This window comes from Saccharomyces paradoxus, assembly GCF_002079055.1.
Source record: "Saccharomyces paradoxus strain CBS432 chromosome XII sequence".
NCBI classification, from domain to species: Eukaryota; Fungi; Ascomycota; class Saccharomycetes; order Saccharomycetales; family Saccharomycetaceae; genus Saccharomyces; species Saccharomyces paradoxus.
This window is the reverse complement of record NC_047498.1, coordinates 561,782-585,140: the sequence shown is the minus strand read 5'-3', so window position 1 is coordinate 585,140 and position 23,359 is coordinate 561,782. Positions and strand designations below refer to the sequence as shown.

The window sequence follows — 23,359 nt, the reverse complement described above, 5'->3', positions numbered from 1 at the left end:
AGTACTATTCTATTGTACCCAAAAAAGGCATTCAATGCTAATTTTGTTTGTTTGGTTTCGTGCCCGTTATTTTGTTAAAGTGTTGAGTTTTTCTAATTCACATTGTTATATATATGCCACATTAGGGGGAGGCGTGTCTTTGCAAGATCATGAAAAATTAACCGTGATTTTTTTATTTATAATAAAGAAAGTGCAAAGTTAACACTAAGTCACGTTACTATATCAGGAAGTTATATTAGAGATAGTATTTATTTGTTATTTATAATTAGGGAGAGGTAACTTAAATAATGAAGTGCACTAGTTATTGGTCTATCAGGCTCGCCAATATTGTGCAAGGTTATGTAAATGATCTATCACGATAGGCAACAAAGCATTTACACTATCATTAATTAGATTCTGAAAGTGCACTGTGGCATCTTCTTCGGACATATTCAAATTGAACCTTTCTCTTACACGTAAAATAGCGCCATTGGGATCTATTCTAATATCTGGTATGTTCGACGTCTTCATCAATTCAAATAGGTTCAAGATTAAACCCGCATTTCTTCTTAAGATCGAATATGCAACAAAACAGTAGCTGCGAAATTTATCATAATTTGACGATTCCGCACCTCCAAACGCCTCTATAATTTGGGGAGGCAATTTCATCAGTGGTGGAAAAGGTTTGGGGTCCTGACCCAGGATGTAACCAAAGTCTGCATGAAAAAAATGCCCATCTGGAGTGATCAGTAAGTTGTCTAAGTGCCTATCGCCGACACCTAAAATGTATGTAATAACACAATAACCAGCGCAAGATTTGACAAAGTTGTCTAAAACCCAGTCCTGTACGCCTAATGTTGCGTTCTCATCGGGATAGTGGAGTTTGAGGTAGGCAAGAATGCCGTGGTATTTGCTTAGTATGCTAGCTAATGTATCATTAGGAATAAATTCAATGGCACCTTCTTGTGGTCCTGTGGCTAAAATTTTGTATGGTGTCAATTTCAGATCCACATTTTCGTTCTTTAATAACTCATTCATTAAACTTATGATTTGTACTACCAACTGATCTTGTCTTAAATCATCACCAACCTTGAACATTAAGTGATATGGTTGGTTTAACGTCGTTCTAAATGTTATTTTCAGTGGCGATAAAGAGCTTTTAAATACCTTCGATGTTTCAGGACAAACGTCGCATATCAGCACATCAGGATCTAGCGGTAAAGCGATTGGTCGTACTTTGACAAGAGGCCTCACTTTAGTCTCCAACAAATGCATTAGTAATTCCATCTTTTTAGCTGTGGTATCCTTTAGCCTCTTAATTGTTTCGCAGCATTCCCTGAGCATACTTATTAGCCTGACTTGATCGTTTAGTATATTCCGAGATTTTTTATCTAGCCTACTCCAAAAGGAACTTAAAATCTGGTCTAAATATGGCTTGTCCTCGGATTCAGACTTTAAATACCAATAGAAAAAATTTCCTAATCTTGGATTGACCAGTGCTCTCCTAATCAAAAACTCAGCTAAAGGAGAAATGACGATTGGTAGTGATTCTGTCCCGGAAGTTTCCGACCCACTCGAGATGGACTTTAATAGTTTCTGATTAGCATGCGATGTAGATAATAACATAGAATCACCCGAAAGCTTTTGCGAAGATACGGCATCCACAATAGTAAATTCGCTGTTAGATTTGTCGGAAAAAGTGGACAGATTCTCAAAACAGACAGCTTCTACCAATTGTAGTAAGTACAATTCTAGTTCCTTGTCTGATGCCTTCTTCAGCCTATTTACGGCGTAAGATCTCACTGAAAGATTTTTAAAAGTTGAACCTAATAGTTCTAACGCGTCGTCTATATCAATTTCTGCCCATGAGTCCATTAGTTCTAAAACCTCTATTCTTTCAGATTCTTCTCTCAAATTTGTACTCTGTAATAATTTTGTAAGAGCTTTTTTATTATTCATCAAATAATACCTATACTTCCATATTGAACCCTTTTCATGTGCTGTTAATTTGGTGCCCGGAGGGTAGTTGATAATCTTATTCAGATAGTCTCTCTTTTTGATATCGGGCTTTACTTGTTTGTCCAAATTTGCATTTTTAGATGCTCTTTCCAATCTCCTGTACTTTTCTTCTATTGGATCATTATTTGGTTGGTCAGGATCGTAAAATTTCAATGTGGAGTGGTATTTGTCCCCTAGAGAAATTTTTATTTGAGGGTCATTCCTATTCGGTTCTCGTAAGTCTGTGCTTAGTCCGGGATTGTTCTTCAAAGTTGGAATATTCATTTGAGTATTCATAATCTCTCTTTCGATAAATACAACAGGAAGCTCTAACATTGGAAACTCTATGTTTAAGACGAAAGTACCCTGAGGCCAAGTCCTATTTTCCCATTGTTTTCTCAACTTGCTTATAGTGATTTCGTCGAGCCAAGGAAGCCTCGTAAACTCACCTTGAAAATATTTGTTCAAATTTTCTTGGTCTTTGTTATCAGTGACCACTTCACAATGGTCAATTACATCATAACAAAACTTCAATGATTCAAACCCTCTTTTTAAAGTACAATCGTTTGGGTTAAAGATACTCGTTTCTAGGTTGAAAAAGGGAATTTGCTTAGATCCATTGTATTCCCACAAAATAATGCGTAAATGACTGCTAAAGGTAAGTTGTTTGATACGTATGGGTAAAGTCAACCAATAATCCCAGGTTCTAGAGTTTCTGAAAGGAATATAGGGCGTGTATATTGGAAGAGTTAAGTTTCTATTTCTCTCCTTATCAAATACCTGTAACGACACAACCAGGTCACTAGAAGGGAATACACTCGACCCTATCAGTAATAATTCAGGGTTCAGGATTTTCTGAGATGGCTTCAACAATGGCTTTTGTCCTTCCAATGACTTGATTTTCACTTTCAGGGGGACGTCCAGATCCTGTGACACACAGAATGTTATGTTGTTCAGCGACATTGTTAGAATCAAGCCCTTCCCTCAATGCTTCACGGAGGCGTTGTTCTTGTTCCATTTTATCCTTTAGTCCTTTTGACTCAGACGCTGTTGAAAAAGTGATTGGTGTCGGATCTGCATGTACCGAATGAAGGACTATGTTCACTGATTTGAAGCGTTCATAGAAAAACGTGATGCACAAAGTCTCAATTAAGAATTATCGAAAGCTTTAATCCATGTCGAGGTGTATCCACCAATCCGTGTACAGAACGTTCGATGTCTATAGGCGACAGTGCTTTAGTACTTGTGTCTTTGCCCTCAAGGAAATGACACATCCTATAAAACCATCAGCGCAAACGCTTAGACATCTACAATTCACCCAGAGAATACCTTTTCAAGAAGGATTGGAAATACAGGAGACGTTGGTTAGAGCTAATTTGGATATCAAAGATATTCAATCCAAGATCGAGAGGAAATTAATCCAATTGGATGAAGAATACAAAGGTACAGCAAAAATAAATGATAACGAAAAAAAGATATTAGACAAAGTCATGGCAATGAAACCTAATCCGATAATATTAACATTTGAGTTTGAGCCAACTTACACCGGCGGGAAGAGGATTAAGAAAACTATGACGCCAGATCAGATAGCAGCTTATGAAAGTTTCGTTCCAGAAACGCAAAAGCACAACCTAAGACCAAAGTTTGTTCAAGTAGAAAGAGGTGGACAAGTAACATTTCATGGCCCAGGCCAAATTGTTATTTACATTATCTTGGATTTGAAAACGTTTCAAGGTTTCCCTGCAAAATGCTTGGTTGCATGTATTGAACAGGCCACTATCAAAACGTTGAAGAACACTAAGATGTGCGACAATACTGATAAGCCTTTGAACTTGGATGCTCTAACGACGAATGAAACTGGAGTTTGGGTTGAAAATGGCAAGAAAAAAATCGCTAGTGTTGGAATACACGTCAGACGCTCTATAACATCACATGGTGTAGCAATAAATGTAAATACAGATCTGTCGTATATGAACAGTTTTGAAATGTGCGGTTTGAAAGATACCCTGACTACTTCGATTATGGAACAACGACCTGATGCTGTTGTAGATGTGCAGGGTATAGCAATTAGTTTCGTCAAGGAGATGGCAAAGCTGTTAGGAATAAAAACCTTGGAAAGAATGCAAATTGATGACATCAATACTTTAAAGAAGAATTCGTGAGGCAAGCGACACTTCCCGTGCTTCCTTAGAATGAAACGATGCTTACCATTTTTTTACATGTGAATATCTATTACTTATATACGTACGTATATGTTAATCTTTGACCTCAAAAGGGGAGAGTGTGTGCCTTGCATTTAGGATGCTAGTTTGGGGAGAGAAATTTAAAAACAATGGCTATAAGCCCAATGGAAATAGTCCCAAATGTTAATAACGTAAAATGATTGCATAGCGTGTTTTTGATGCTAAATTTGTCGGTACCTTTGGGATTTGTGCCTGGAACGCTTCCCGTATCACGTTCGATGTTCTTTTTCTTGGATGCAGTTGAGAATTCTTGTTCTTTCTGTTTGTTCTTCTTCATCATTTGTGAATTCTTATATCGTTCCACTTCTAACCTAGTTTTCAAGTCTTCTATTTCCCTTTCCATGCTTTTTTGTTTTTCATTGTTTCTTCTTTTCTTTACTTCAAATGACTTTTTGAAAAACATATGATCTCTTTCCAATTGTTTTATTTGATTTCTGTTTTGTTCAATAATCTTTTCGTATTTCCCCGATAGTTTCCTTCTTAACCCATTTTGCAGCTTTACTAGTTGCTGATCGTTTTTTTCCACCAAAAGTTTGTTGGTGTATTCTAGGTGGGTTGTATGATTAATTAAGAAATTCTCCATCGACTGTAATTTAGAATTGTCATATTTGCAAAATGAAATTTCGGTTGCGAGGGTTTTAATGACATTAGATAGAGTCGGGCTTGTGCCGATACAATTATTGATAAAAATTCCACTTAGTATTTCTGTGTCAGAGCCCAGGATAACTTCTTCCAATTCTAGGTTGTTAGAATCTCCATATACGTAACTTGTTATGGCGGCAGCCTCTTCTTTCTCGGAAATTGTACCGCAATCACCACTATCTTCATTTTCAAAAATCCATGATTCTAATAAAGGCTGTACAAACAGTTCCTCAACTGTGGCACTTATCTTTCGATGCTCAATCTTTGTATCTATATCTGTTCCCAAGTCTATCACATCGCCAACCTTGATTTCTACGTCATTTGAGCCAATTCTCTGACCGTTAATGAACGTACCATTACTGGACTTCAAGTCTCGTATATATACTTTTCCCGTAAGGGGGTCACAACTCAATAATGCATGATTCCTGGAGAGTACTCTTGAATCGAAATTACCATTGTCACACCTTACTTGGGAAAAAGTGTGTGAATCTACTCTTTTGCCGCCTCTGAGTGATGAACTGGAGTTGTTGTTGCTGTTAGCAACAGGCCTCCCCAATTTCAAACCGTCTGGTTTGAATGGTACCACTAAATGTTTGCTCTCAAAAGTTCCATTTAGTGATGTAAGGACTAGAATGTAAGTATACTTTCTCCTTGGCGTTCTTGATATGCTGTGCGGAAAGTAGCTTTTTGTTGTGTCGATTATTCTCTTATCGTACTTCTCAACTGGTCTTTTCGATGCGTTATTAGATCCATCAATTAATTTTGCATTTTTGGGTATACTGTTATTTCTTATGTGTTTCTTTCCCGGAGAACTGAGTTGGTCCTCTTTATTAAATTCAGGTCCAGAAGCAGTCATTGGACTTGATTATATATATAAGTTCCAATATAACCAACGACAGGTTTCCTGTGGGAGTCACTCTGTTACTCTTGCTCGTATTTTGTGTTCACGTAGTGCTTGTGAGTTTCAAGAACAAATTTTTAATAATGTTCCGTTATGGTAAACAAGTGAAATTTCAAATGTCGAGCACCACGATTATCCGACCAAGAACAAATAACGAAGGGGGAAGACAGTAGATAATATATAAGAAAAAAGAAAATCACCTGAGAGAGAGAGCAGATGGTTTCCTAAGAAATTCCACCTGGGGGGGATGATCGTAGCCCTCGCCCCTTAACATATTGGGATACTACAAGACTAGACGCAGGCGATAAGATCCGCCCATTGTTCCTTTTCTTACGATTATAATGAAGTGACGCCATTTTTTTGATCATTTTTTTAGCTTATTTTTTTTTTTAATTTACTTTGTATTATATATCTAATGTACATGTTATTATTATAAAAGAGCTGTTATTTAATATGAAAATGTGAACGAAGAAAAATTTCGTAGTTAGAGAGATTAGTGCAGAAATTATTAAATGAAAGGGAGAAATTTTTTCCTTAGTGTTTTGGTATCTTCATTTTTTTGGATTTTTTTCTTTCTACTAGGCAGCTTTTTCACTAGCAGTGGAAGATTGCTTTTCGTTGTTCTTCTGATGAACTATTTCAAACTCGTTGGTGTTTTCAGAGCTAGTTTTGATCAGTTCAGGTACCTCATCGTCGGAGCCTTCAGGCATGTATTCGTGACCAGTGGTGTAACCCTCGCCTAATGTGTAAGCACGGATTTCTTCTTCAGAAATTTCACTGTATGGAACCATGCCCTTCCTTCTTGCTTCTTCGTCAGTAAAGGCACCATAGTAATCTTTGTCATCATGTCCAACAGTAATTTTGAATGGGAAGAGAATGCATAGCCCCCAGTAGACGAAAAAGGAAATCAAAAACGAGAAGAAGGAGTCACCGTAAAAGAAATTAACGATACCAGTGTTGTGGAAGTAGTCATTATTGACTTCCCAAGCAATACCAGGTAGACCGGGGGTCATACCGCAAACCCAGGCAATAATAGCTCTCCAGTTGATACCTTTCGTGAAGTAGTATTCACCCTTTAGAATAAAAGCATTGGTAATGGAGTATTGTCTCTTTCTGATCAAGAAGTTATCACAGATCATAACAGAAATAATAGGAGTCATGACGACACCGAAAGAACTCATGACAGTCAAGAAAGTAGAAGAAGAGTTGTAGAAATTCCATGGCAAACAAGCCCAGGAGACACATGCTGCGAAAAGAGCACCTCTCTTGATGTCGACGTACTTGGGCAATAAACCGGCCAAATCCATACCACTGGCAAACCCACAGTTGGAGATGGTGTAAGACATTTGAGACAGGACAAAGGAAAGACCACAGAAGAAGGCACCAGCACGAGCGCCTGCAGAATAATTAGTCGTCAACCAGTAGTTGAAGATATCCATAGGCATCCAAAATTGTTGACCGTATAGTTTGTCACAAGTGGAGGCACCAATGACACCAAAAACTGGGATTAAAGTGGTTGGAATCAATAAGGCACAGATGGTACCGGCCCAAATAGCCCAATTGGAGGAACCGAATCTTGAGTAATCACTTTGGTTGGTGGAACCTGGAGAAACAGAACCGAACCAGTACGAGATCATATAAACCCAAGCCCAAGCTTTGGTAGAACCAGTGGCAGTGGACTCAGTAGAAGTAAACAAGTCACCAACACCATGAGCGTGCTTAGTCAAGTAAATCACCATACCCAACATAGAGAAGAAAGTAGCCACACACGACCAAATTAAAATGTAGTTCATATGGTAAGGTTTCATCAAATAACAGAATGCAGTGAGGACGTGGAAGATGATAAAACCGATCAATTCTTTAGTGGTCATAGCAACTTTCGAAGACAAAGTGTTTGGCAAGTGCAAATAGTGATGAGACCAGGAATCCAAGATCATGTTAATACAAAGACCACCCAACCAAGCATTGGAACCGTAGTTGACAATACTCATCAAAATTCTGATGATAATACCGAAGGCAGAACCGTAGATACCAAAGACGAATCTTTGGGCTAAAGTGAAACCGACCTTCCAGTCAAAACCGGGACCCGAGTTGGCTAATGTAAAAATAATGGTTAACACATCACCGACAATAAACGTACCAATCGTCTCTGGGTAACTTAACCCCACATCCAACGCAGATGAGGCACTAATCCACGTACCCACCGAAAAGGACATAACACCCCAGTATGCAAAATTAGACCAGAACCCCCATGTTTGGTTAACTGACTTGATAGGTTGCAAATCAGGGTTCCTCAGGAAACTCACGGATGCCCTATCTTTGACAGGAATTTCCAAAAATCTCAAAAAATTAGAGACCTTAGTACCGAAACTCATGATGATATGGTGCAATTGGCTCTACAGTCTTTTGTTTGATGTTACAATGAATCTAAGAACAATAGATGTTAATATGAATTCTGGAATAGGAAATAAAATAGTAAAGGTTACCGATGACTTCGAGGATTACATCTCACATATATACCAAATAAAATAAAAAAAAGAAATCACATTACAATAGCGGATGCAAAATTTTCGCCTTTTTTTCCTATTCTCTTTAGCTACCCAAAAAAGGTATACATACATACTATCTCATTCAGAAGCCCGATGGATGAATCCTCTCCTCTTCCATATAAATTAATAAGGCAACCTCCAGAAAAACGCCCATTCCTGCCAAGCTCTTTGCGAGCCCTATGGGCGCACTCCGTGCATCCGCTGCTCATCGGTTCTCTGAAACCTTCCCTATGCGTTTGGTAGTCGTGAGTGATTATGCTAGTAGGGGCGCCTTCCAACATGCGTTTACACGGCGCGCGTGCGCTTCTGTGACGACGACTGCTGCATGATTTAATGCAGTTCCGGCTGGCGCTCAGAATGCACATACGCAGTATGCTGGACAATGCAATTAAGCAAAGAGAATTTGTTTTATGCAGACGGCGGTAAAAAGGCCGCTTCACATAGATGCCTTAACACGGTCATAAACCTGCAAGAGGGTATTCTTGCAGCCATTCGTCTTGTGCCAGTATTTCCTATACTTTTCGACTATGTCCTTTACAACATCAGTCTTGGAGGCGTGACCTTCGCAAATTTTTTTGAGATCTTGCTCCATTTCTCTACGCTGGAACGGCTTTGCAAAGGAGTCTTCGAGGCCGATGGCCTCGAAGCCGTGTACCAGTGAGACACCCAGGGTCGTGGGCTGTAAGTAGGTTTCCTTGCCTACCTTTTCGCTCCTGACGTAATTACGCACTTGAATTTTGTCTATGTGTTCTGCAATGGTGGCGTCAGTGCCGATGCCGTTTGCATCCATGAGGAGGATGAGCTCGCTCTCGGTCATCGGCTTAGGCGGTGCCGTAGTGCCCGCCTTCATTTCGGCCTTCGCGATGTCTACAAGGGCATTCATTTCAAGTCGCGGTAACTGCTTGGTGGTTTCCCACCGGGCCCAAGGGTAAACATCGAGGAAGTTTCTCTCGAGGACTACGAGTCCTGAGGCGGAGAAACGTTCAGCTGCCCAGTCCAAGACCAAGGTCGTCGATTGGCCCTTAGCATCCTCTGAGCAGCATGCTAAAAAGTGTCTGGCCACGTACTCGTATACTCTTCTTTCCACGGGCGAAACATTTGCTTCAGGTCCTAGACTTACGATGGGGTGGATTGGGGGATGCGCTTTGTCGTCATGGGACCCGCTTCGTGGAAGCTTGAATTTGTTGTTGTTGCTTGTGTTTTCAGGTTGCAGCAGCGATGCCGCGTACGACGCCCAAGCGGTTTTGCCGCCTGCGGAGGATTGATCCAATTGAGCTTGCTTCTCCACTAGGGATTTCAAGTCCATTGCGCGTGGGAAAGTATCAGTCTCCGTTCTGGGATACGATATGAATCCTTTTTGATATAGCTTTTCGGCTGCGTCTAGTGATTGTTTGGCGTTGAGACGCAGGTACCGCGCACAGTTTTTTTGTAGCTCTACTGTGGTCAGAGGTAATGGTCTGTACTTCGTTGTTGGCTTTGATTTTAAGTCTACTACTTGGGCAACGTTGCCGGCGGTTTCGATGCATGTCTCGTAGAACGTCAACACGCTTAGCCGGTCAAACAAGTGGCCTCTGTCCCACTGGAATGTTGTACTTCCGCCATTGTCTTTGTTGTCCACTACTAATTGGATATACCAGAATTCCTCGGGGACAAAATTTCGTATTCTTTCAAACCTGTCTACTACAAATCCGAGCGTTGGAAACTGGCATGTACCATAGGATACGACTTGTGAGTCGTTCTTGTTAGCACCGCGGCTTTTTCCGCCATCCTTACTCGTGGCGACTTGGTTTCTTAGTTTATTTCGCAGTGTTTCTGTTAAGAGTCTCGTAAACGTAACGCCTGCTCGAAGATCAATTTCAATCCTTGTCCCTACAGCATGCACGCTCTTCATGTCCAATCGACTTGGGTTTCGTGCTGCGTTTAATATATGTTGCCTTTCCAGATGGGAAAATACCGCCCGGTACACTTGATCATCTTGTATGCGCCTGTTGGCTCTCTTGGCCTCCTGCCATATCTCCCAACCTATGTACTCTCCTTCTCGGTCGCAATCCGTCCATATCATCAGATAGTCTGCGTTCTTAGCTTCTCGCTTGATGTTGCTTGCTATCTTCTTTTGGTTGTTATTCATAATCTCGTTCAGTGGCGCATCAAATAACTCTTGGATGGCGCACTTCCCCCACCCATGTGAATCATGACTGAAGTCAATGCCTGTTAGGTGCCCCGCAACACTGGTCATGGTAACCTCGCAGTTAGCTCCGTTCCTGGCAAAAGGGAACCCACTAAACATGAAGTCGTAGTTCTTCACGTACATGTAGCCAGAATCCCTTGAAGTTGATCTGCCTCCTCCTAAGATCTGTGAAACTGCTTTCGCTATAGAATTCTTCTCTGCAACACATAGCACTTTCATTATTGTCTATAATAAATCTTTATGTAACTAAGGGGAACGCACAGACGAAACAGTTTTCGAAAGCGATGCCCTCTTTATTGACAATTACTAATTCGCCAACCTGCTTTTTTTTTTATTACTATGATTTTCGCGTGCAGGCCATTATCCTAGGTTAAAAGAATAATGGAAATGTAAACATGCATATATGATACAACTGTTTTCACCTGACTTAGCGGGAGGAAAAGTAAAACACAATGAAATAACACATGTCCACCATAGATAATGTGTAATGAAGAAGTCAATGAAGAATATGCGAGGTTGTTCTTCAAGAACGCTCGTGCGCATCTAGATAAACATCTAACATCAAGCTTGATATGCGATGAAGATGCATATATCACGTTCAGATGTTTCCTAGATGGCATACATTACAAATCTACTATGTTGCTCGAGGAGCTGCTTTCGAAACAAGAGAAAATGCACCATAATAACAATCATGAACGCATAAATGATGCGGTGATACCTATGCTTCTGAAGCTTTTATGGCTTCAAATCCACGAACCTACATTTCAATGGTTTGAGCGCTGGTTTCATGATATTATGCGACTAAATAATAAGAGAAAGTTCAGAGTTTTTAGAAAATTTCATAAACAAATGATTAATTTTTTCAAAATTACGCATAGGTATTATTATAACACCATCGAATGCCTATGCGCAAAATATGATATGTGTTCCGTTATTCCAAATGCTCTTTTTGCGAAGCTAAATTTAATGCGATTGATAGATGGGCTTTCAACTCATGAAAAAATTGCATTAGATGCGAGTAATCCGTTGACGTTTTCCATTGTAATTTCGCTTCAGAGATGCATAATTAATCTAGGTGCTACACACTTTTATAAAACATTATTAGACAAGCCTTCCAGCAAATCCAAAAGTGTGGAAGATTTTGAGAAGGCTGTTAGGTATTTGAACATTGCCTCACTCTATCTCCCAGCTGTTGGAGATACTTATTTTCAACTAGCCAAAATTTACTTGAGCACTGAGAAATTCTCACTGTATTTTTTTGAATTAGTAAGAGGTGCGTTAGTAAGGATCCCGTCCAAATGTGCGTTAAGTAATTTGAGGGATTTCATTTTAACTCCTGATTTTTCGGAAAGAAGACTTTTGATGAAAAAATTGGCCATGCTTGTGTCAAAAGGTCTCAAAGGTGAGAGATTGCTGTTTGAAAGTCGTACTGTTTTGCAATTTCTATCGATAGTAGAACACACTATGTTTCCACATTCATGGAACGTATCACGTGCCCCTAATTGTTGGCTATTGAGAGAGCATTTACAAACAGTTGCGCTAAAGTATCATGCAGGCGACATTAAGGTTATACTTGAAAATTTGGCTGCCACGATGGGAAGTTTCGATCTTATGTTTGCAAGTGGAAATAGCAAGGAAAAAAAGAACAAACTCAAATTCGCGGATTTGAGTAAGCGTCAAGTTTTTTTTTTAGACTTAAGCTTCGATTTTATTGTCAATATAATAGACGTCGTGATTAAACCCTTATGGCAAAAAAACATGGAAAATTTCCAATACTTAGCCATTATACGTTTGCTTATATGCTGGATTAAATCATATAGATCCATTTTGCAGTACACTCACAGACACAGAAAGTTTTGTACTTCATTCGCCTTATTACTAAATGATTTGATAAACAGTTCATTGAATTGGCCAAAGAATGTATATAGCCACAAACCACGGAGAAGCTATTATTTGAGGGAAGATATTATTTTTAGAGAATTTTCTTGCATTAACTTTGCACTAACCGATTTTAATGATGATTCTGTGTATAATTCTCCCGATATGATTAATAATATAATTGGATGCCCTACGTTGACTGAGATGCTTTCTCCAAAAGAAGAATGCATTTTGCGAATTAAATCAATAATATTTTCTGGCGTGAAATTTTTAGAGAAAAATAACACCGGTGTCATATGGAATGCCGGCAAATATAAGTTCGAGGTCATAAGCTCGGACACTAAGATGAAACACAAAATAGCATTATCGGAAATTTCACTCAAAATAAACGTAAAAACGCAACTAGAGAAAGCAGTTTCATCGAGAAAAGCTGAGGGTAAAAGGGACGAACCACAGCGCAAAAGAGCGGGGGAAATAGCTGTGACAGAATTGGAAAAAAAATTTGCAAATGTTCGAAGAACAAAAAAATCGTCGCCGCTCCTAGAAAAAGAGGATGTTTTCTTTGAGTCGGTAAATCATGTTGTTTCACGAGAGAAAACTATCACTAGCCCACTATCTTGTAACCTTCCTTCATATCCAGATGAAGCAGTTGACGCTGATGGGGACGTCACCGTTCAAGTACCAGACACTCCTACTTGAAAGAATAAGTGACTGCGAGGGAAAAAAACATAAAATGATAATCTAATCAGATTTTAAAGTGGAATATATTATGACGCCATCAATTGACATCGTCCACGCCTGTCGTCGTCAACCCACTAAAATGTGGGAGCGGTTTTTATAACGGTTATTAAAACGACGGGATGCCCGTCCACGGCACGGGCAAACCATCGCTATAAAATTAGGTGACTGCGCTTGAAAAACATAATTATTTATTAGCATAAGACAGCAAATATATATACTGTCAATACATACCTATTAACCTTAAATAATCCGTAAAAAAGGAACAAACCAGCAATCATGGAGAAAGCCTTGGAATTGGACGGAGAATATCCAGAATCTCTGAGAGATGAATTCAACATCCCCACTTTTAACTCCATGGGACTATCGTCCGACGATAAGCCTGTGACGTACTTATGCGGGAATTCTTTAGGTTTGATGCCGAAATCAACTAGAGATTCAATCAATGCTGAACTAGACGCATGGAGCAACTGTGCTGTGGAATCACATTTCAAACACCCTGAAGAAGCCAAAGGAAAGGCGCCTTGGGTCAACATTGACTTACCCATTCTTCCTCTATTAGCCCCCATTGTGGGTGCTCACGAAAATGAAGTTGCAGTGATGAATAGTCTCACTGCGAATTTGAATTCTCTATTAATTACATTTTATAAACCTACTGAGAAGAGATTCAAGATCCTTTTTGAAAAGGGCTCCTTTCCATCAGACTACTATGCTTTCTACAACCAGTGTAAAATTCATGGAATCTCCGAACCTGAAAATGTTTTTATTCAAATCGAACCACGCGCGGGAGAGACTTATATCAGAACTCAAGATATTCTGGATACCATAGAGGTGAATCAAGATGAACTAGCGCTGGTCTGTTTGTCGGGTGTTCAGTACTACACGGGACAATATTTCGATATTGGCCGAATCACCTCATTTGCACATCAATTCCCCGGGATATTGGTTGGATGGGATTTGGCACACGCTGTAGGAAACGTCCCATTGCAACTTCATGATTGGGGTGTTGACTTTGCTTGCTGGTGTTCTTATAAGTACTTGAATGCCGGACCTGGTGGAATTGGTGGCTTATTTGTTCACTCGAAGCACACTAAATCAGACCCTACCAAAGAGGCTTTGCCAAGATTAGCTGGTTGGTGGGGTAATGATGCTACTAAGCGGTTTCAAATGCTGGAAGTATTCGAGCCGATTCCAGGAGCATTGGGATTTAGGCAATCTAATCCAAGCGTTATTGATACAGTAGCATTAAGAAGCTCATTGGAATTATTTGCAAAGTTTAATGGCATTGGTGAAGTTCGCAAAAGATCTTTATTGCTGACAAATTATATGAAGGAATTGTTGGAAGCCTCCAAGTATTACAAGCACCCTTTAAGAATGGGAAAATTACCATGCTTTTTCACAATACTAACACCAACTGGCACGGATGAAGAACATGGTGCCCAACTGTCACTTTACTTCGATTCTGATATTGGAAAAGAGGATATTATGCCCAATGTTTTCCAATATTTACACGACCATGGTGTCATTGGCGATGCGAGAAGACCAAACGTGATCAGATTGGCACCTGCTCCCCTATATAATACATTCTCAGATGTTTACACTGCAGTGAATGCGCTAAATGAGGCGATGGACAAGTTATAGTCCTAGGGTGAAAACATCGCATTTATTTTCTTTTTGATATTAAGTATATATGACGTGGCTTGAATACTTTTGTAGTGGTTGCCAATTTATATATAAATATATATTTTATTGACAACAATTGAAATAAATTTGAAGGCCCAAGCACTACTTACCAGCACTTCGCAGACATTCGTGGATCTTCCTGCATATATCAACCTCTTTTCAGTAACGAAACTAATTTATTAGTTGTTGTACTGTTTGACGAAACGAGTTGGAGCTCAAAAGGGTAATTTTTGTGAAAAACGATGTTTTACGATATATATCACATTCTAGTTTACCTCTCTTTCGAAAATGCTCGTGTAGCTCAGTGGTTAGAGCTTCGTGCTTATAGCAACATTCGGTTTTCCGAAGTTTCTGTGCCTAAGACCTTTCAAACAGGTCTTGAAAAGCAACGCGACCGTCGTGGGTTCAATCCCCACCTCGAGCACTTTCTCTTTTTTTCGATCAGCTGCGTCCATTTTTAATCAACTTTTGAAGTTGCATAGCGTTATATTGTAGAATTGTTGGCAAGCCACATATACAGGGAACCACAGCACGTTATCTCCTAGTAATGGCATAAAAGTCACTCTTCCATCGTCGGTTTTAGTGACATTCAAGACGGGTAACACTGCTTCCTTTGAGCCCTTCCAAATGAAACAAGATACGGGAAAAAGTAAAGTGATAAAAAAAAGCAAACAAGGTTGATTGATCGATGATAGACAAGATTCTTGGAAAGACAAGAGAAGCGTTTTGATAAATAGGTTCCAGGTCTACCAAGATATACTGATTAGCCTTCTCTATAATTTTTCACTTTTTGCAATAGGTTTCCTTTGTCGCAGAAAATTATATTCGTTATTTATCATACTGTTTTATTTTCTTGAGGAGACAGGTTAATAAACGAATTAGAAAGAACAAGGCTTATAAAACAAGGAATAAACGTATTAGCTCTTCCACAAAATGCAAACGCTAAAATGTGTTGTTGTCGGTGATGGTGCCGTTGGGAAAACATGCTTATTAATCTCCTATACAACGAATCAATTTCCAGCCGACTATGTTCCAACAGTGTTCGATAACTATGCGGTGACTGTGATGATCGGTGATGAACCATACACGCTAGGTTTGTTTGATACGGCCGGTCAAGAAGATTACGATCGATTGAGACCCTTGTCATACCCTTCTACTGATGTATTTTTGGTTTGTTTCAGTGTTATTTCCCCACCTTCTTTTGAAAACGTTAAAGAAAAATGGTTCCCTGAAGTACATCACCATTGTCCCGGTGTACCATGCCTGGTTGTCGGCACGCAGATCGATCTAAGGGATGACAAAGTAATCATCGAGAAGTTGCAAAGACAAAGATTACGTCCGATTACATCAGAACAGGGTTCCAGATTAGCAAGAGAACTGAAAGCAGTAAAATATGTCGAATGTTCGGCACTAACACAACGTGGTTTGAAGAACGTATTCGATGAAGCTATCGTGGCCGCCTTAGAGCCTCCTGTTATCAAGAAAAGTAAAAAATGTACAATTTTGTAGTCATATTAGTATATGCCCTCCTTTTCTTAATCTATATCTAAACTTATATATACACCTTCCTATCCTTTTATTATCGTTGTATTTCATTTTGTCACCTCGCATAATGCTGGTTTTCTTTGCTTCTTGCCTCAGAATCATCAGTCTGTTAAGAGCAGATGAGTCCAAAAAGTCTAGCAGTTGAGCCCCAAATGTCCAATACTTTCATGTCCGTCAACGCTAAACGCGAGATTTGCCAGACCTATCACGTCTTCGTCCGTTTACCGGCAAAACCACTCCGCTAGCATCAAAAATATGGCTTTCCTGCTTTTTTTTTTGTAACATATTTGTGCATACACTCGGTATGCACATGAAACGCTCAAGCTAGAAATCAGTGATTAAACCCTTTACGGACTTGTATGATGTATCAGGAAAACCATTTTGAGAATGTCGCCAACCAATCTCCATGGAAAGGCGCAAACCTATGACGCGAAACACAAAAATGGGCGTTTTCTTGATCGCTTCAAAGGCCGAACCAGGCTCGTTAAACATCTACAAAGATTCTGAAAAGCTTAACTTCTAAAATGAATGTCGTTGCCCTGACATTACGTTTAGGTTTTCTGGTTATGTTGTTCTTGTTTTACTTTCGCATAGTTAGCTTTTGGGGAGCTCTTCAAAACATGTTAATCTCAGCTTGATTTTGGAAAAACACTTGCAAAATCGGACTTATTTCTAAATGCTTTTTATGGAAAATATCTTCAAAGGGCCTCTGGCGTAAACGCATCTTTTTCAATACCGTATTTAATCTCATTCGTTACACTGAATGATAGATAGTAGCATATATATTTAGATTTAAAAGTACGTTTTTGCGGATCGCTGCAGGAGGATGAAACTTGGTGTGAATATGAACCGTTTGGCAGAGTTGGAGTGGCGCTAGCAAAGAAGGATTATTTCTCAGAAATGATCCTTTGAAATGAACCCTTGAAATAAACCCAATCTAAGGCAATTGAGACTTGAAGTATATGAATTTTGTTCATATCATCGTGCACAATGTGAATGTTTTTTTTCCAATATCTTTACAGCATTTTCTTGTTCAAACGCGAGTTTATGAGATTACTTATTATTAATGTTTATGTACAACAAACCGGAAACTGCAGCAAGACGGAAAATACAAGAGAAACATCCACAAATGAAAAAAAAGTATTTACAATCCTCAGATGAAACTAACAAAAACAACCAAGTTGTATGCCCAGTTGTGGTATATAGTATGTAGTAACACAACTCGCTAAATTATAGGATCTTCAATTTGATATGTGTTCTCAATTATCGCTTTTACAGATCTTCCAACCGACAGGGCCGAAAGACACGAGCGGTGACTCGTTCCTCGTTCTTGTTATCGGAAAATTTTAAACGAGCGCGTTCGATAAACTCAACGAAGGCAAGTTTGAACAATAGATGTTGGCCGTAATCATTCGTTCTTCGACTTTTATAGCCTTTTTTTTAACTTAACGAACTCGTACTATCCAATAGTTTATTTCCCCTTGTTTTTTTTTGTTACGATTGGGGAAAAGCAAGGGTTCCCTGCGTCGACGATTACATCATCTACTAACTAGTCACCGGAATCGATTATCGTCGAAGGAGAAGCAACCAAGACCTCCATTTTTCAAAGGCACAAATAACATTTCTTCTCTGACTTCGCCTTTACATAATATAGAGGAGTTAAGTCGACGGCTTTTCATTTAAGGTTTGTATTTCGTTTATCCATAGATCTTCATCTAAAAAAACATGACATCCGATGATGGTAATGCTGGGCAAGAAAGAGAGAAGGATGCTGAATTGATTGAGGTTGGAGGCAAGAAAGTGAGCAAAACTTCGACAGGAAAACGAAAGTTTCATAATAAGTCCAAGACTGGTTGCGACAATTGTAAGAGAAGAAGAGTAAAATGTGATGAAGGCAAGCCATTTTGCAAGAAATGTACAAACATGAAATTGGACTGTGTTTACAGCCCCATTCAGCCAAGAAGAAGAAAAGATTCTTCGTCGTCAAAATTTGCATCAGCAGTCCACGATAGAGTAGGCAGGAAAAATTTGAGTGACAATACTGTCATATTACAACAACTTCATCATCAACAAGAACAACAACTTCGCCAACAACAGCAGGTCCAATTACAGCAGCAGTTGTTGCCGCACGTTGGCACTGATGAACAAAGTAACTCTCCTAATAACGTTCCTCCGTCTGTATCCAACAATATGGAGAATCTTTTATTACCGCATCTGCTAGCCAATCTAGTGAATAACAGCAATAGTAACGTCAACAGCAGTACAAACGGAGGTGAAGCGCACAACAATATAACACAGACCGCGCCAAGTACAATGATAAACAACAACCACCCAAACGTGGCTATACCGGGCAATTCGCCATTGAGTATACCGATAACACCTAGTTTTCAATCGACGGCTATGAACTTATCGAGCAGCCTTAACGGTTTACTATCACCTGGTAGGCTAAACTCGATGACGAATGTAATGCAACAGCCACAGCTTCCACAGCAACAGCAGCAGCTTCCACAACAACAAGGAACGCAATCTCCATTCAGTAATATTCCTTTCGATCAGTTAGCGCAATTAAACAAGATGGGCTTAAACTTCAATATGAAGAGTTTCAATACGCTGTTTCCATATGGTGCTGCAAATGGAATGGCTTCTGAGTTTCAAGAGTTGTTTGGCCTTGGCAAATTTGCTACATCTAATAATAGGGCCATTAAAGTTAGCACAGCGGAGGAGGCACTGGCAAACATGCAACAGGAACAGGAGAACAAAAACAAGCAATTTACGAAGAACCCATTGGATAATACTAAAACGGATTCTATTAACTCAGGAAATAACACTCTTCACGGAAATGAGAATAAGGTAACTGCTTCTGATATACTTTCTAATAACAAAAGCTTGATAATCGACAATACCGGCCTCACGATCAGTCCCACACATACGTTGTCCAAACCTTCCATAGATCAAACCATTGCATCTCCCTCAACTGGGGTATCCAATGGAACTTCCACTAAGTCATTATTATCCATACCAGACCATAGAACCTCTTTGGGAAATTCTCCCACTTTAAAGACGTCATCAATGGGTGACCTGTTATCCAACTCGGAGACGCTATCTCCACGTTCTTCAAATTCTCACACCCAACAACAATCTTCTCCCCATTCAAACTCTTCATCAGCCTCACAGTTAGTCCCTGAGTTAGTTGGACTATCCAGAAAGTCAAATTTGAATTTGATAGATCTGAAACTTTTTCATCACTACTGTACTGATGTATGGCATACAATAACCGAAGCAGGTATTTCTGGTCCAGAAGTGTGGAGTACTTACATTCCGGATTTGGCTTTTCATTTCCCCTTCTTGATGCATACAATTTTGGCCTTTAGCGCCACCCATTTGTCTAGAACGGAAGCTGGATTGGATAACTACGTATCTAGCCATCGTTTAGAAGCATTGAGGCTATTAAGAGAGGCTGTGCTAGAAATTTCAGACGATAACACAGATGCTTTAGTGGCTAGTGCTCTAATATTAATTCTAGATTCACTGGCAAATGCATCAAGCAGTTCACCAACAGCATGGATTTTCCATGTTAAAGGTGCCGTAACTATATTAACGGCTGTATGGCCTCTGTCGGAAACATCCAAATTTTATAACTTGATTTCTGTCGACTTGAGCGACTTAGGAGAAGCGGTGGTCAACCAAAGTAATCATAATAACGATAATGACAGTAGCACTAATGGTGACAATAATAACAATAATACGATTTCGGAACTCGTATGCTTTGACGAAAGTATAGCAGATTTATATCCCGTAGAAATAGATTCGCCATATTTGATAACCTTAGCATATTTGGACAAACTGCACCGTGAAAAAAATCAATTAGATTTTATGTTAAGAGTCTTCTCATTCCCTGCTCTTTTAGATAGGACCTTTTTAGCATTATTAATGACAGGGGACCTAGGAGCTATGAGGATAATGAGGTCTTATTATACATTATTGAGAGGTTATACCACAGAAATAAAAGACAAAGTGTGGTTCTTGGATAGCGTATCACAAGTTTTACCACAAGATGTCGATGAGTATAGCGGAGGTGGTGGCATGCATATGATGCTGGATTTCTTAGGAGGTGGGTTACCTTCTATGACAACTACAAACTTTTCAGCTTTTATGTAGTTTATCGAAATATATACTTTTTTCTTTTGATGAGTCAATACTACGGAAGTCAAACATTAACAGGTGAATAACTAAAATGACAGTACTTCCAGAATATGCTAGTCAGTTTGAGTAATCCACAGAAGGGAATCGATAGTTTTACATAATAGTATCATTTTTTCTTCTTTCGTTTTATATATTGTCATTCTTTCATTATCCTATTTGTTGGAACATGTGGTCATTAATATTAATTTGAATTGTTATAGTAACCACCGGAATGTTTACATCTTATTCAAATGCGTTGGAATGAAATTCTAGTATCATCTATTTAGTATTATATTATCACATGCCGTGCAAGAGGATGGCATAAAGATTGAGAAACAGTCATCCAATCTAATGGAAGCTGAAATGGGATTGATAATGTAATAGGAAAGTGAATGACAACATATAAAAGCAAAGAAGATAAGGTAATAACATTATGTAGAACTATCGATTTCCTTTTGTGGATTCCTATATCCTCGAGGAGAACTTCTAGTATATTCCGTATACCTAATATTATAGCCTTTAGTAACAATGGAATCCCAACAATTATCCAATTATTCACCTATTTCTCAGTTCCAACAAAAAAGTTGTTGCCAAGAGGTTACTGGGTTAGGGAAAGCGTGGTCGTACATACCTTTCCCAATTAAGTTTCGTTTTTTTTCACATTTGCTAATATATTATGCAGCAAAGAAAAAGAACATTGCTAAACAAACAGTTTACCCAGTAACCTCCACTATCAATCGATTCCAACATACAATGGGAGTTTGGCCGAGTGGTTTAAGGCGTCAGATTTAGGTGGATTTAACCTCTAAAATCTCTGATATCTTCGGATGCAAGGGTTCGAATCCCTTAGCTCTCATTATTTTTTCTTGCGACGGTAGCAGCTTAGTTTTTTCTTAACTTCCTATATATACCATTTTGATTACATGTCCCTTCTTTCAAGCTCCTAATACATGTAGTCATTTCTCTGATAGTTGGCGAAGGCTTTCGAAGCTTTCTTTATATTCATAAGTGAGGAAAGAATTATGACGTATTACGGGACCCTGTTTTTGCCGGGTGACTTTAGGGTCACAAAACTGAGGTAGTAGCAGATTCACATACGGCAAAGAGTAGCTGAACCTGCCCATGGCCACAAAGATTTTATTTACAGAAATTCGCAAGAAGCTGTTCAGGCGTTATTTAGATATATTCTATCTTTTTTTTATTAGGAGGGATGGTCTGCGCTATCACCTGAAAGTCGATTAGCATATGATTATGTTACAACTTCATCTTCTACAGGAGGAAAAGCAAACAGATTGTACATATATGCCCTATTTATTGATCATAGATCACAAATTGTCGGTGCACGTATAATGAATATAGACTTTGATTATCAAGCTTTCAGAAAAAGTTTAAGAAAAGAATTCAAAAAAGCTGTAAAGGCTATTCTAAATTTACAAGAATATGATGGCGATTTAATAAGAGACTTTTTGGCTCTTTATATTCCATACCATGTCGTTTTTTATAATCTTGCAGTTATGAAAAAAGGATCATCATTAAGAATTCAAACTAATCGTCTTCTGAAAGAAGCGCTGAGCAAAATTTCAAACTTCAATCTTGCAATGGGTCCAAAACATATCATCAAGATAATGAAGAAAGGTAAGGTCGACCCAGAGACGGTGAATAAACTAAAACTGGTGCTATACATAAAGTTATTCCAAGGAGTATTTGGTCATGTAGATAAAAATTATAACCTCGCATTTCAATCGTTTCGCTGGTGTTTACAGTACATTGCGTACTCAAAAAGGACAAGACTATTCGCAAGTATCGCAGACGTGCAAATTCGGAATTTTTATGAACTTTGCGGATTATTTGTACCCCTATTGTGCTGCCACTGTTTCCTGGTTGATTTGAAGGAAAATGAAACATTGGTGGGCGATAATTTAAAAAATTTTATCAAAAGACAAAATCCCAATTATTCCCACGGCCTCGATTTAAATGAGGAGAAAAAATCACTTCAGTGGCATTGGTCACTGGACGAGATAGACGTTATCGATGCGTTATACTACGCTGCTTTCGACGCGATGGATAAGTTTACGCTTAAATTTTCAAAGGTCAATGAGAATTTTGTTTTGAGCCAGTTTTTTGAATATTGCGCAGAAATTGAGGAAATGTTAGCAATTTTGAGAAGCGAAATCTGGGAGTGTGAATGTGATGTGTTCGGTCCCAGAATTGGATTGTTAGTAGACATTGACCATATGAATGAAACAATTCAGAAAAATATTCTGTCAATAACTTTCAAACTTAAAAATGATCCTCAAATTATAAGTTGCCTGAATAAAGTTCTAGAAGGCTTATTACTTTCATCAGGTGTTAAATTCAAAGTCATCCAATTTTTCTATGTATTAAAACTATACTATATGCAAAATGATGAATACTCATTCGAAACATCATCTGAAATGGATAAATTAACCATAGAATGCTTGTCTATCATCGAAAATCTTATCGATGCTTGTGATAATCCGGATGAAGTGACTGACTTCCAACTACCGAAGGTACTCTTGACCGCTATGCAGGGAAAATTACTTGTTGCTGAAAAAATATCTGAAGATAATGACGGTTCAGAATCTCCCGATAATTATCATCCCCGAACTTATCAATTCAAACATCCCAGGATAATAATAGACAAAATGAAATCAAAATTAAAGCAGAAACTGCGCCTTGACTCATCTAAAGATCCGGAAACTGATGATTATTGGATTGAGTATTGGAAATATTGCTATCAGGATAACATAGGGAATTTGCCAAATATTTTGTCACGTGTATATGAGACCTTTATCGATCCCTCCGATTGAAC

General features: G+C 38.9%; 10 protein-coding genes and 2 non-coding genes across 12 annotated transcripts; 8 read left to right on the top strand and 4 right to left on the bottom strand.

Annotated features, from left to right (window-relative positions):
• Positions 1-312: 312 nt before the first annotated feature.
• On the bottom strand, positions 313-2,940 carry VPS34 (phosphatidylinositol 3-kinase VPS34; the record flags this gene model as incomplete). Its single annotated transcript, XM_033912100.1, has 1 exon — positions 313-2,940. The coding sequence occupies one exon, from the start codon at positions 2,938-2,940 to the stop codon at positions 313-315; it is 2,628 nt and encodes an 875-aa protein (XP_033767991.1).
• Positions 2,941-3,152: 212 nt separating this feature from the next.
• Positions 3,153-4,139, top strand: LIP2 (lipoyl(octanoyl) transferase LIP2; the record flags this gene model as incomplete). The annotated part of the gene is made up of 1 exon (XM_033912099.1): positions 3,153-4,139. One exon carries the CDS (start codon positions 3,153-3,155, stop codon positions 4,137-4,139), a length of 987 nt encoding a protein of 328 aa, XP_033767990.1.
• A 142-nt stretch (positions 4,140-4,281) lies between these two features.
• Positions 4,282-5,718, bottom strand: FAR10 (Far10p; the record flags this gene model as incomplete). The annotated part of the gene is made up of 1 exon (XM_033912098.1): positions 4,282-5,718. The coding sequence occupies one exon, from the start codon at positions 5,716-5,718 to the stop codon at positions 4,282-4,284; it is 1,437 nt and encodes a 478-aa protein (XP_033767989.1).
• Positions 5,719-6,341: 623 nt separating this feature from the next.
• Positions 6,342-8,138, bottom strand: THI7 (thiamine transporter THI7; the record flags this gene model as incomplete). Its single annotated transcript, XM_033912097.1, has 1 exon — positions 6,342-8,138. One exon carries the CDS (start codon positions 8,136-8,138, stop codon positions 6,342-6,344), a length of 1,797 nt encoding a protein of 598 aa, XP_033767988.1.
• Positions 8,139-8,748: 610 nt separating this feature from the next.
• Positions 8,749-10,719, bottom strand: TOP3 (DNA topoisomerase 3; the record flags this gene model as incomplete). The annotated part of the gene is made up of 1 exon (XM_033912096.1): positions 8,749-10,719. The coding sequence occupies one exon, from the start codon at positions 10,717-10,719 to the stop codon at positions 8,749-8,751; it is 1,971 nt and encodes a 656-aa protein (XP_033767987.1).
• Positions 10,720-10,980: 261 nt separating this feature from the next.
• Positions 10,981-13,077, top strand: EST1 (Est1p; the record flags this gene model as incomplete). The annotated part of the gene is made up of 1 exon (XM_033912095.1): positions 10,981-13,077. The coding sequence occupies one exon, from the start codon at positions 10,981-10,983 to the stop codon at positions 13,075-13,077; it is 2,097 nt and encodes a 698-aa protein (XP_033767986.1).
• A 318-nt stretch (positions 13,078-13,395) lies between these two features.
• Positions 13,396-14,757, top strand: BNA5 (kynureninase; the record flags this gene model as incomplete). Its single annotated transcript, XM_033912094.1, has 1 exon — positions 13,396-14,757. The coding sequence occupies one exon, from the start codon at positions 13,396-13,398 to the stop codon at positions 14,755-14,757; it is 1,362 nt and encodes a 453-aa protein (XP_033767985.1).
• Positions 14,758-15,089: 332 nt separating this feature from the next.
• SPAR_Ltrna8I lies at positions 15,090-15,223 on the top strand. The gene has a single exon. It is a non-coding gene; the product is annotated as a tRNA-Ile (tRNA).
• Positions 15,224-15,732: 509 nt separating this feature from the next.
• On the top strand, positions 15,733-16,308 carry CDC42 (Rho family GTPase CDC42; the record flags this gene model as incomplete). Its single annotated transcript, XM_033912093.1, has 1 exon — positions 15,733-16,308. One exon carries the CDS (start codon positions 15,733-15,735, stop codon positions 16,306-16,308), a length of 576 nt encoding a protein of 191 aa, XP_033767984.1.
• A 1,761-nt stretch (positions 16,309-18,069) lies between these two features.
• On the top strand, positions 18,070-20,502 carry ECM22 (Ecm22p; the record flags this gene model as incomplete). The annotated part of the gene is made up of 1 exon (XM_033912092.1): positions 18,070-20,502. One exon carries the CDS (start codon positions 18,070-18,072, stop codon positions 20,500-20,502), a length of 2,433 nt encoding a protein of 810 aa, XP_033767983.1.
• A 779-nt stretch (positions 20,503-21,281) lies between these two features.
• SPAR_Ltrna7L lies at positions 21,282-21,382 on the top strand. Its single transcript has one exon. It is a non-coding gene; the product is annotated as a tRNA-Leu (tRNA).
• A 493-nt stretch (positions 21,383-21,875) lies between these two features.
• ADY4 (Ady4p) lies at positions 21,876-23,357 on the top strand (the record flags this gene model as incomplete). The annotated part of the gene is made up of 1 exon (XM_033912091.1): positions 21,876-23,357. The coding sequence occupies one exon, from the start codon at positions 21,876-21,878 to the stop codon at positions 23,355-23,357; it is 1,482 nt and encodes a 493-aa protein (XP_033767982.1).
• Positions 23,358-23,359: the final 2 nt, after the last annotated feature.